Here is a 10,288-nt window from a genome sequence, read left to right as displayed (position 1 = left end):
TAATAATAATAATAATAATAATATCTGATTTTTCCATCTTTATTAAAATTAATGCAAGTAAAAAAGACAAAATTTCCAATAAAACTGATAAACAGAATAAATATTACACGACTCATGATACAATTTGCGTCGGTCCACTTAATCTATCCTATAGTCAATTAGCAGTTTTTACCCTGGGATTTCAGTTCCCTAGGCTAAATACCGTAAATTGAGACTTTGTCCTCCGTTAATGAGCGCCGCCCTGGATTGACCATATTTAGATGTTGTGGGCGGGTCCCTCCGTAACGGAACGCCCCCGTCGCGTGCGTCCTTCACGAGCCAGCGATCAGTTAAAAGGCCGCGCGGGATGAATGACTGACAACTGTCTAGTGTACGGGAAGCAGCCCGTGGTGAGGAGCAGGTTGACTGGTGCAGCTGCTCCCTTGTGTTTTGTATGCAGTGAGCGGGGTCGGTCCCTGGAGTACTTAATGCTGATTTGAGGCCCTTGATGGACATCATCAGTGTCTTGTTTGGAGGACCCATGGTCACCATGAGGAGAACCAGGCTGCGTCTGCTCACAATGGCTTTGGCCCTGTCCTTGGTCATAGGTGAGCGTTTTCTCACTTTGTCTCAAGAACACCAGTGCATTCAATAGGAGCTTGCTTTAACCATTAAAGAGTTTTTTGAAATATCTTCATTCTCAGAATGCCAAGTATCATGGCCTTGCAGTTCACTATAATTTTGTGGTGGATGGTGTATAGTAAATGGTATTTCTGAAGTGGGCTGGATTCAGGTTTGATCTTTGACTGGGGAGGAGGGATGGTCAAATTCTGAGTCACAACTTGATGCAACCATTAAGCACTACCTTAAGAAGTAGAACTTTGACTACCACAGTTCTTGGCTTTTCCCTATTACAGGGATTAAGTATTGCACTTAATTGTATGATCTTGTGCAAATTTGGCTAGAAGTGGTATTCACCTGGTGAAATGGTACTAAATGCCACCATTTGGTAGCAGTTGGAAGCTCAACCTTATAGCTGCTCATGTCTAATGAGTCTAGTATGACACAGGTAATGGTAATTGCCTGTGCAGATACAGGCTTGCCTTGTATAACTTGTTTCTGAATTGGCTCATGAGGTAACCCCCCCCCCCTAAGGGGGGGAAGTAGCATTTCTGAGCCACAAGTCACCATTTAACAATGACATGTATTTACCTTCCAAATACATCAAACTGTGACCAGGCCTCTAATGGAATAGGTTTTTTGTGACTAGTAATTTCAAACATACAAATCAATGTGTGGGATAGTTCTAGTAAGACAGCTAGCCAGCTGTGACTGCCTGGAGTCAAACTGGCAAAGTTTAAAGCCTCATACCACCATGTGACCTGGTGAAGGAACCTGGCAACCATATGTGCTCATCTAGCAGTTTCTCCAACTTGCAATGTTCAAATTTACCCATCTATACAGCTGGGTACCTTCTACTGGCACAATTAAGGGTATGTCCCTTATATGAAGGTACTGGTACAGCTAAAAGCAGGATTTGGACCTGAAGGCAGCTCTAACACTACGAGCTATTTCAAGATTCACCTTTTTAGTATGGTGATTAGCGCTCTAGCTAATGCTTGGCTATACTCTGGGTCAGAACTATGACTAAACAGATCCCACTGTTTCTCCCTCCAGCCATCTCTCTCTCTCAGAAGAGAACAGCTATACGTCTCACAATGCCAACAACTGCACCATACCTGTATACCTTGCCATATGGTCACAGGCCAGTTTTTGGGGGTGTCACGTCTATCCCTGAAACGGCGTCTACTATGAAGACGACCACTGTATCAGATCTTTCTTCAACAATGGAAGATGGCGCTTACAATTGGAAAGACTTTGCTTCCTCTACTGTGGAAACTGCCTCTGGTTCAGAGGAGCAAACATCTGCAACAAAGATGGGCTACACTTGGGAAGAATGGTCTTCTACCACTGAAGAGAGTACCTCTACCATGGAGGGGCCAGTCTCCTCAAAATTTCCCTACCCTTGGGAGGAGTTGGCTTCTACAACTACGGAGACGAGCCAAATGGCTTCCACGGTCACCGCAGGGGCATTCGCTAGTGCATCATCTACCACCCTAACAGAGGTACCTACAACCATGAATGCTTCAACCACCGCTGTGGTGACTGAGGCCCTCCCTACAAAGTCAACTCCCATGGAGACAACCCCATCAAAGGTGCTGTCTTCTACAGCAGAGACTGCTTCCACAATCCTTACAGAAGGTCATGCTACCACCATAACTGGGTTTACCACTGGTACACGGGCACCTAGCATCACAAAGACTGCTTATTCCACTATGGCTACCACCACCCCAGCTGCTGGCCCGACACCACCCGAGCTGGTGGTGGGCAACTACACCATTGAGAGGAAAGGTGGCATATTGTGTGTCAAGGCAGAGATGGCCCTACAAATAAGGGTGACCTACCGCACCATTTTCAAGAATGAGGTATGTAAAGGCCCTCCTCTGGGGGACCCAGGCACCCATTTTGCTTCATATTGAACTGGTCCTTGGTTTCTTTGTAGTAATTTCCTAATCTTTTCTAGCTGAAAAGATTGCTGCAAAACCTTGAGTGATTTGATAACACTTAGTATTCATGATGAAAATGCTTATCCTACAAGCTATAAGGACCACCATGCTCAACTCCTCTTGGTTAACATAGAGGTGTTCAGAACACCTTTTTACATAATGGTAAGATACCGTTGATCCTGTATGTGAAGATGCTGCCTCTGTCAGACCTTGCTGCTTCCTTCTCTCACTTTCAGTCTGAGGGAATCTTCACAATCCAGCCTTCCCGCACAGTTGCTGTGGGAGGCTGTGGTGAGACCACAGCAACACTCCACCTCAAGTTTGACGAAGGGGTTATATTCTTTCGTTTTCAGAAGGTTTGTGCCCGTGGGGAAGGGGGTGATGTAAAATTTGAGGTGGTTTAATATATGCCGTTAACTTGCATTGAAGTAACTGGATTTTGGTTCTTTCAATGTGTTCCAGAACACCACCACCAACACTGTGTATGTGAGCACTATTGCCTTTTTTGTGACCTACTCATTTCCAAATGCAGGTAAGGTCTCCTAGGACTGTTCCTGGAAGTGCAGTTTTCTAATTTAAAATGTCTCAACATGTGCTTAAATCTATTCTGTCACTCATTGAGTAACTTCTGATCTCATTCATGAGACTGACTCGCTCTGGTTACAAATTCCTGTGCAAGCAGGTTAAAATGCAGAGGTGGCTTTTTCTGCCTTACAGACCCTAAAAAGAGAACTTACACAGCCAAGAATGAATCTGTACAGCTCTTCAGTGCCCAGCTGTGCCACTCGTATGCCTGTAACCAGCAGTCCGTCTCAATGGGCCGGAAACTTTCCCTGGAAGTCTTCCAACAAAGGATTCAGGCATTGGACTTCACAGGACCTGCCTTTGGTCCTGGTAGGTCACTGCTGACATTGTGGCCCAGTTTTTGTTGACCTTAAACTGGTCACAGCATGTTCGGGGGACTTGGGAGCCAACATCTCTGTGACAAGAGAGCACTAATGTTTGTTCTCCCTGCAGCGGACCCCTGTCCTGTGGACCAAGGAAGTAGCAACTTGGCCCTGATCTTGGGTATCCTCCTCCTCCTCCTCTTGCTGGTCCTCATTGTTGCAGTTGCTGTGGCCCTCTACATCTGGAGGAGGAAGAAGTTGGAGGGGTACCAGCCCCTCTGAGTATCCCCCAAGCATGTGATTTAGCGTTGCACTTTCCCAAGGTGTCACTCATAATGTCATTGTAAACTCTCAATTACTCTTACCTTCCAGTCTGAGCCTCAACCCTGCTGATACCCTTGCCATTCTGGAACATGAGGGTGAGGCCATTTGACCTCTTTGTGGGGAATGAGGAGCTGTTGCTGCCTTTCATATGCTTGAAGATGGAATCAAAGAACCCTCAAACCTAGTGACTCAATTCAGAAGTTCCTCTGGAACACCTGACTAGCTGCTTCTCCCATGTAATGTTAAACTGAAACAGATATTTTTTTTATGTAAAATGATTCATGTTTGTAATAAATACAACTTGCCACATGACTTAATATGGCTTTCTTCTTCTGACATGAGCAGTATTGCTAATCCAGCCAAGAACAAATCTAATCTACAACAGTTCTCCTGTGATAGACAGACAGCATGTATAGGCTTTTAGTAGCCACCAAAAGGTGGCTGTAGTTCAGTTGCTGTTCTTCCAACAGGGGTTGTTTTAACTTTGGAAGTATTGGTGTAAAAGCAAGGTTAATGGCAATACCACGTTCCCCTTAAGACAGGTGCACTACACGAACCCTTTAGCTGCTGAGATACCAATAGGTGTAAACTGGCCTGCTTACTTCCTACTTGTATTAGATTAGGGGGAAAAGGGGTTACCCCCACCTGTGTGGGTGTAAGGGAGGAGGTAGATGGGGAAAGACCATCTCCCACATTGGTCATGGTTCCTGCATAGTTCGCGCAAGGGTGCTACAAACTTGGGGGACTACCTACTGGTGGTAGATGGTACAGGTGTTAACCCTTTACATACCTGCTTGTGAGGATTTGCACATGCGGCCCTCTTGCTGTACAAACTTGGTTATTTGCATGATTAAGTTTCTGAGCCCCTCTGCCAGCATGCAATTGCTAGGCAGCCTATGCCCCCTTACTAGAGTGAAGTTGGCAAGTAGCGCATACCAGTTTGGTAGGGGAGAAGGGAAGTTGCATCTCTAAGGATGGGGGCAATATCCTGGCTTTGTACAGAGGAGACTGCTGAACCCTTCTGCTGCAGGTGCAGGTTCCGGGTCAGGTTTCTAAGGAACCCTGACCTCAAAGTTCCCCTTCAAAAAAAAAAAAAAGGGAGGATAATAGACCTTGTCACTAGACAAGCCAAATGTGTCCGAGCTCCTCCCGTTCGCAGACGGTCCTCTGCTTCTGTCCAGGGATGGATGTGCTGCCTTGTGATCTCACCCTCCTGTATCTTCGACCAGCCAAACTCCCTCCCCATGCAATACAGACCTGCTTGTGAGACCAGTTTCTTTCACTGTGTGGGGATTTGCACATGCAGAAACAGTAGATGTGTGAGACAGTGCTGGGGACCATCTGAGCACCCGAAGGCTGTGTGACTTCAGCAGAGTACAAACTAACCCTTACAGTAAAAATAGCCGGCCTCATGCTTCTCTCTTCCGTCACCTCTTACCCTAAATTAAGCCGCACGGATCGCCCTCCGTCCGCAAACAGGTTGTGTGTGTGTGTGTGTGTGTGTGAGAGATTCTCTCGCTGCTGATGATGATGGTTATAGTGATTATTTTGTAAGGTGATTGCGGGCCATCAAACCCAGCAGCCTACGCTGCTCTCTGCTGAGTGTTTCCCATTTCTGCAATAACACATGAAGTGCAGTTACACAACATTTCTCCTCCAGTTGGTGTGACACACAAACGCACACGGTCGTGCTGAAGAGCGGGCGCTCCATCGATAATTCACAATAATTCGTAGCTGTGTCTCTCCATTGACGCGCCGAACTCCAGGTACAGGAAAACAGTAATATTTTCCATGCTGCTTTGATTCATTTCTCTCCAGCTTTTTCCTCCTGTATCACATGGAAGTGGGTATTTTGTAATTTTGTACAGTTGTCCGCATTCCAGTAAAAAACAGAGTGGAACCACTGACCCTTCCTGGATCGGGGCCTTCTTGTGGCGGAAGGGCTTGTGCGATCTAGGGATCTCCAGAGCTATATCACCGGGAGCATGGTAGCGTCTCCTATGGCGAACACGTCTGGAGTGAAGATCAAGACCAACACGATCAAAAAATCCCCGTGAAAAAAGAAAACAACGTTTACCCTGCCCAGAATAGGGTCACCAGGACCTACCCCTGGAGCCAGGCCTGGGGGTAGCGTTCCTAGGTGAGCGCTTGGTGGCCGAGCAGCCCACGTAACCCAGCTGGGCTCAGCCCGAAAAAGCAACATGGGCGGTCACGTGGGCCCACCACCAGCAAGCTTCAACACAGGGGGTGCAATGCCTTTCAGGCAGAAGGAGGGGGGGAGGGTGGCGCGTGGTGTCACGGATCCTTGCGGCAGAAACTTGCTCTTGGCACGCGGAATGTAACTTCACTGGGGTGAAAGGATCCGGAACTGGTGCGGGAGGTTGAGAAATACCAACTGGATATAGTTGGGCTCACCTCCACTCACAGTGTTGTCTCTGGAACCAAACTCCTTGACAGGGGGTGGTCTCTCTCCTACTCAGGAGTTGCACAGGTTGAGAGGCGCCGGGCGGGTGCGGGGATGCTCACAAGCCCCTGGCTGGCTGCCATACAGTTGGCGTTTGTCCCAGCGGACGAGAGAGTCGCCTCAATGCAACTTAAGAAGATCGCAGGAGAGGAAAACTGACTGTTGTGTGTGCTTATGCACCAAACAGCAGTTCAGAGTATTCGGATCTTCTTGGAGAGAGTGGGTAGGGTTCTGGACAGGGCCCCGCCTACAGACTCCATAGTCGTCCTGGGGGACTTCCACGCTCACGTTGGCAGTGACCTTAGAAGAACAGCTTGCCCGATCTAAACCCGAATGGTGAAATGTTATTGGATTTCTGTGCTAGCCATAACAAACACCGTGTTTGAACCCAACGATGCTCACGAGTGTACTTGATACCAGAGCTCCTTGGACCAATTGACTCTGTAGTCGTTTCATCTGACTTGAGGCCACATATTCTGGACGCTTGGGTAAAGAGAGGTGCTGAGCTGCCAACCGATCACCATCTGGTGGTGAGCTGGATCAGATGGCGGGATAAAACTAACGGACAGACCCGGTAGACCCAAGCGCATAGTGAGGGTGTGCCGGAAACAACTGTCAAAGGACCCTATCCGGAACGATTTTAACTCCCGCCACCGTGAGAACTTCTCCCATGTCCCGGAGGAGGTAGGGGGCGTGCAGTCTGAATGGACCCTGTTCAAAACCTCAACTGTGGAAGCAGCCAGGCCCAGCTGCGGCAAAAAGCTTCTTCTTATGGTTGGTTAATTTATTTAATTCGCCCCTTTTATGGCTGATTTCAGAATTTTAACCTTAAACGTCAGAGGACTGAAGAATGTCTTGAAAAGAGCAGCAGTGTCTGACAGGCTTGCATCCTCTGCCTTCCAGTTATGTTTTTTACAGGAAGTCCACCTTCGAGACCAGCGGGGTGTGGCCGCTTTCTCTTCGGGTTGGAGAAGAGGTAGATCATGCTGGAGTGTGGGTGGCGTCCACTCAACAGGTGTTGGCATTCTCTTTGGTGAACGAAGCTTTGAGAATGCAAGCACGTTTACTGTCCTACAGGGTAGAGTATTGGGAGTGGACGCCACCTGGAGGGAACAGCGCATCCGTGCGATGTGCGTCTATGCTCCGGTAGAGGCCGCATCCCGCGTATCTCTTTTAGAAGAGTTGGCCCCCTTTTGTGTCTGCAACAGACATTTAATAATCGGTGGGGATTTTAATATATATCTGGAGGGTAAAGAGGATGTTAGCATCAAACATTTTAAGAATTTTATGCTCAGATTTGGCCTTCCCGATGGTTTTAAACTATGCAACCCCAGTCATCCGGGCATTACCTGGTCTAATAGTAGAGGAGCACAAAGTCGCCTGGATTATATTTTAGCTTCCGACTCTGTTGTTTTTAAACGGGTTCATCTCTCTCCTCACTGGCCGACGGATCATTTGGTGGTAGAGGCTACGGCTTCCGCAGAGGCCCCGTTGCACGGTCCTGGGTATTGGAAACTGGACGTGGATGTTTTGAAGGAGAAAGAGTACAGGGACCTTTTTCATGAGCATTTTAAGGTATGGCAGGAGCTTAAATCTTTCTGCGGCTCTGCCTCGGATTGGTGGGAAGCCACCAAAACGAAGGTGCGAACCATTACTAGGCAGTATTGTGTTCGTAGGAAGGCTCGATCTCGCAGAGCTATGCGGAAAGTGGAGAAAAGGTTGGGAAAGCTCTATGCCCACCACAATAATGGAGAAGATTTGCAAGAGCCCGAATAAGAGAACCGGAGGAAGACGAAAAATGTTCCTCCTTTTCCTTTAATAAAACGAGGGGCTTTCAACATGACATGGGTCTTACTTCTTTGCGAACTAGGCAAGGAGAGCTGGTCAAGGATACGGCCCGGATGACTGAGGTTGCTACAGAGTTTTACGAAAGTCTTTTTAAGGTAAGGGAAACTGACCCTGTCACAGGGGATTCTTTTTCACAGCATTTGCAGCCGACCCCCCCGGCCGATTCCGATTCCCGGGCTTGCCCAGAGGCACCCATCACTCTGGGGGAACTGTCTGAGGCGCTCTCCAGAATGAACCGGAGGAAAGTCCCAGGCTTGGACGGCCTGCCGGTGGAATTTTATTCCACATTTTGGGATGTCCTGGGCCCTGTCTTCCTTGAGGTTGTGGAAGAAGTACTGACCCGAGGTAAGCTAACGGACAGCATGAGGTCGGGGGTATTATCCTCGTTGCATAAGAAAGGCGATAGAGCCGATCTGAGCAACTGGAGGCCCCTGACCATGCTCTGTGTTGACGTAAAGCTAATCGCTAAAATCCTAACCCAGCGTCTGAGGAAGGTTATGACCCTCTCCTGGTCCACGAAGACCAGACGTGCGGGGTTCCCGGGCGCTCGGCAGTCTGGAATTTACATCTCATTAGAGACGCGATCGCCTGGGTGGAGGACCGAAGAATTCCCCTAGCGCTGGTCAGCCTGGACCGGGAGAAGGCGTTTGATCGGGTGGACCATACTTTCATGTTTAACGTTTTGGGCAGGTTGGGATTGGGCCCCACCTTTCTCGGGTGGGTCCGAACACTCTATAACGAGGTTGGTCGCCGGGTTCTTATCAGCGGCTCTCTCGGGGAGTGGTTGCCCCAGACGAGTGGGGTCAGACAGGGGTGTCCGCTGTCTCCCCTCCTCTACGTCTTGTACGTGGAGCCGTTGGCGGCAGCAATTCGGGCCCACCCGGGAATAGATGGGTTGCTCATTCCGGGAGGCGGGGGTAGGACTGTTAAGTTGGCCCAGTACGCAGGTGACACAGTCCTGTTTGCATGTTCCGACCGCTCACTCGCCCAGGCGTTGCGCCTGACTCAGACGTTCGGTAGGGCCTCGGGTTCGGCGCTCAACCTCAGGAAGACAGAGGTAAAGTACTTCGGATTCTGGGGAGCGCGAAAAGACACCTTTGGTGGTCTCTCACTTTGTGCCGGGTGTGAGTTTTCTTTCAAAAGGAGCGGCCCGGGTCAACTGGGAGGAGCGTCTTGCGATAGCTAGGCGGAAGATGGGGCTGTGGAAGGCAAGGTCCTTGTCCTTACTTTATTTGGCTCATGTCTACCCCACGCCTCGCAATTTAAGGAAAGGGTTTGTGAAAGACGTGTTCGGCTTGGTATGGGTTGGGAAGCATGAGTTTGTGAGGAGGGAGGTGATGTACCTAGGGAAGCACATGGGCGGAAGGGGGGGGGCGGTCCCTGACCTCCCCTTAAAATTGGATTGCCTCTTTTTCGTGCAGCACTGTTCCCGTCTGGCAGACGCTTACGCAAATGCCTTCCTCAAGCACAAAGTGTTATATGACGCTTTGTTGGAGAGGACGGGAACGCAAGCGATGTTGGGCCTCGGGGAAGACATTTGGGCCCGAATTGTCTTTTGGGTGACGCCCCCATGAGACACCTGGCTTTGGAAGTGTAGCCCTGCTGATACATTATCGTTTACCCGTTGTTTAGATCTGCGAGCCCCTGTCCCATTGACTTACTGATCCGTGGGCTGGGGGTGACCACTGAAATCAGAAATCGCCCCCTGCTGTCATGTCGGACACACATTTCTGTCTAATGTTATACCGTTTTGAAAGAGGAACAAGTGGGTGGTGTGATGACCGCCTGCGCGTCCCTCTTGACCCCCCAGGTTGCCTCTTTCCCAACCCGGTGCACGATGAGCGAACTGGAGCAGCTGCGGCAGGAGGCCGAGCAGCTGAGGAACCAGATTCGGGTGAGACGTGGCGTAGGACTTGCCCTCCCTCCTTACAGGGTGACTCTGAACTGTAACTGTACTGTATAAACTATGAGTGTCTACAATATAAACAATCAACATGCTCAGGTGTTACACTGTATAACAGGGCTTTGTTTTTTTCACTAATTTCACATATTATTCATGCTACAATGTAAATTTAATGCAGTATTATAATTGTATTTTCATGCCATGCATTTTATTGTTTTCACTTGCATTTCCAGATCTGCTTCTCTGTTTTAGTTATACTTTTCTCTACCACCACAACACTTACTTTTTTGCTTGCTGGAAATTTTACATAAGTCAC

The 10,288-nt window shown here is 48.8% G+C and overlaps 1 protein-coding gene across 1 annotated transcript; it reads left to right on the top strand.

The window, feature by feature from the left end:
* Positions 1–327: 327 nt before the first annotated feature.
* LOC114909295 (macrosialin-like) lies at positions 328–4,090 on the top strand. The gene is made up of 7 exons (XM_029247511.1): positions 328–587; positions 1,657–2,465; positions 2,783–2,902; positions 3,009–3,078; positions 3,264–3,440; positions 3,564–3,699; positions 3,806–4,090. Exons 1-7 carry the CDS (start codon positions 488–490, stop codon positions 3,864–3,866), a joined length of 1,473 nt encoding a protein of 490 aa, XP_029103344.1. The 5' UTR covers positions 328–487; the 3' UTR covers positions 3,867–4,090.
* Positions 4,091–10,288: the final 6,198 nt, after the last annotated feature.

Source organism: Scleropages formosus, chromosome 21, assembly GCF_900964775.1.
Source record: "Scleropages formosus chromosome 21, fSclFor1.1, whole genome shotgun sequence".
Taxonomy (NCBI): domain Eukaryota; kingdom Metazoa; phylum Chordata; class Actinopteri; order Osteoglossiformes; family Osteoglossidae; genus Scleropages; species Scleropages formosus.
This window is presented reverse-complemented; position numbering and strand designations above follow the sequence as displayed.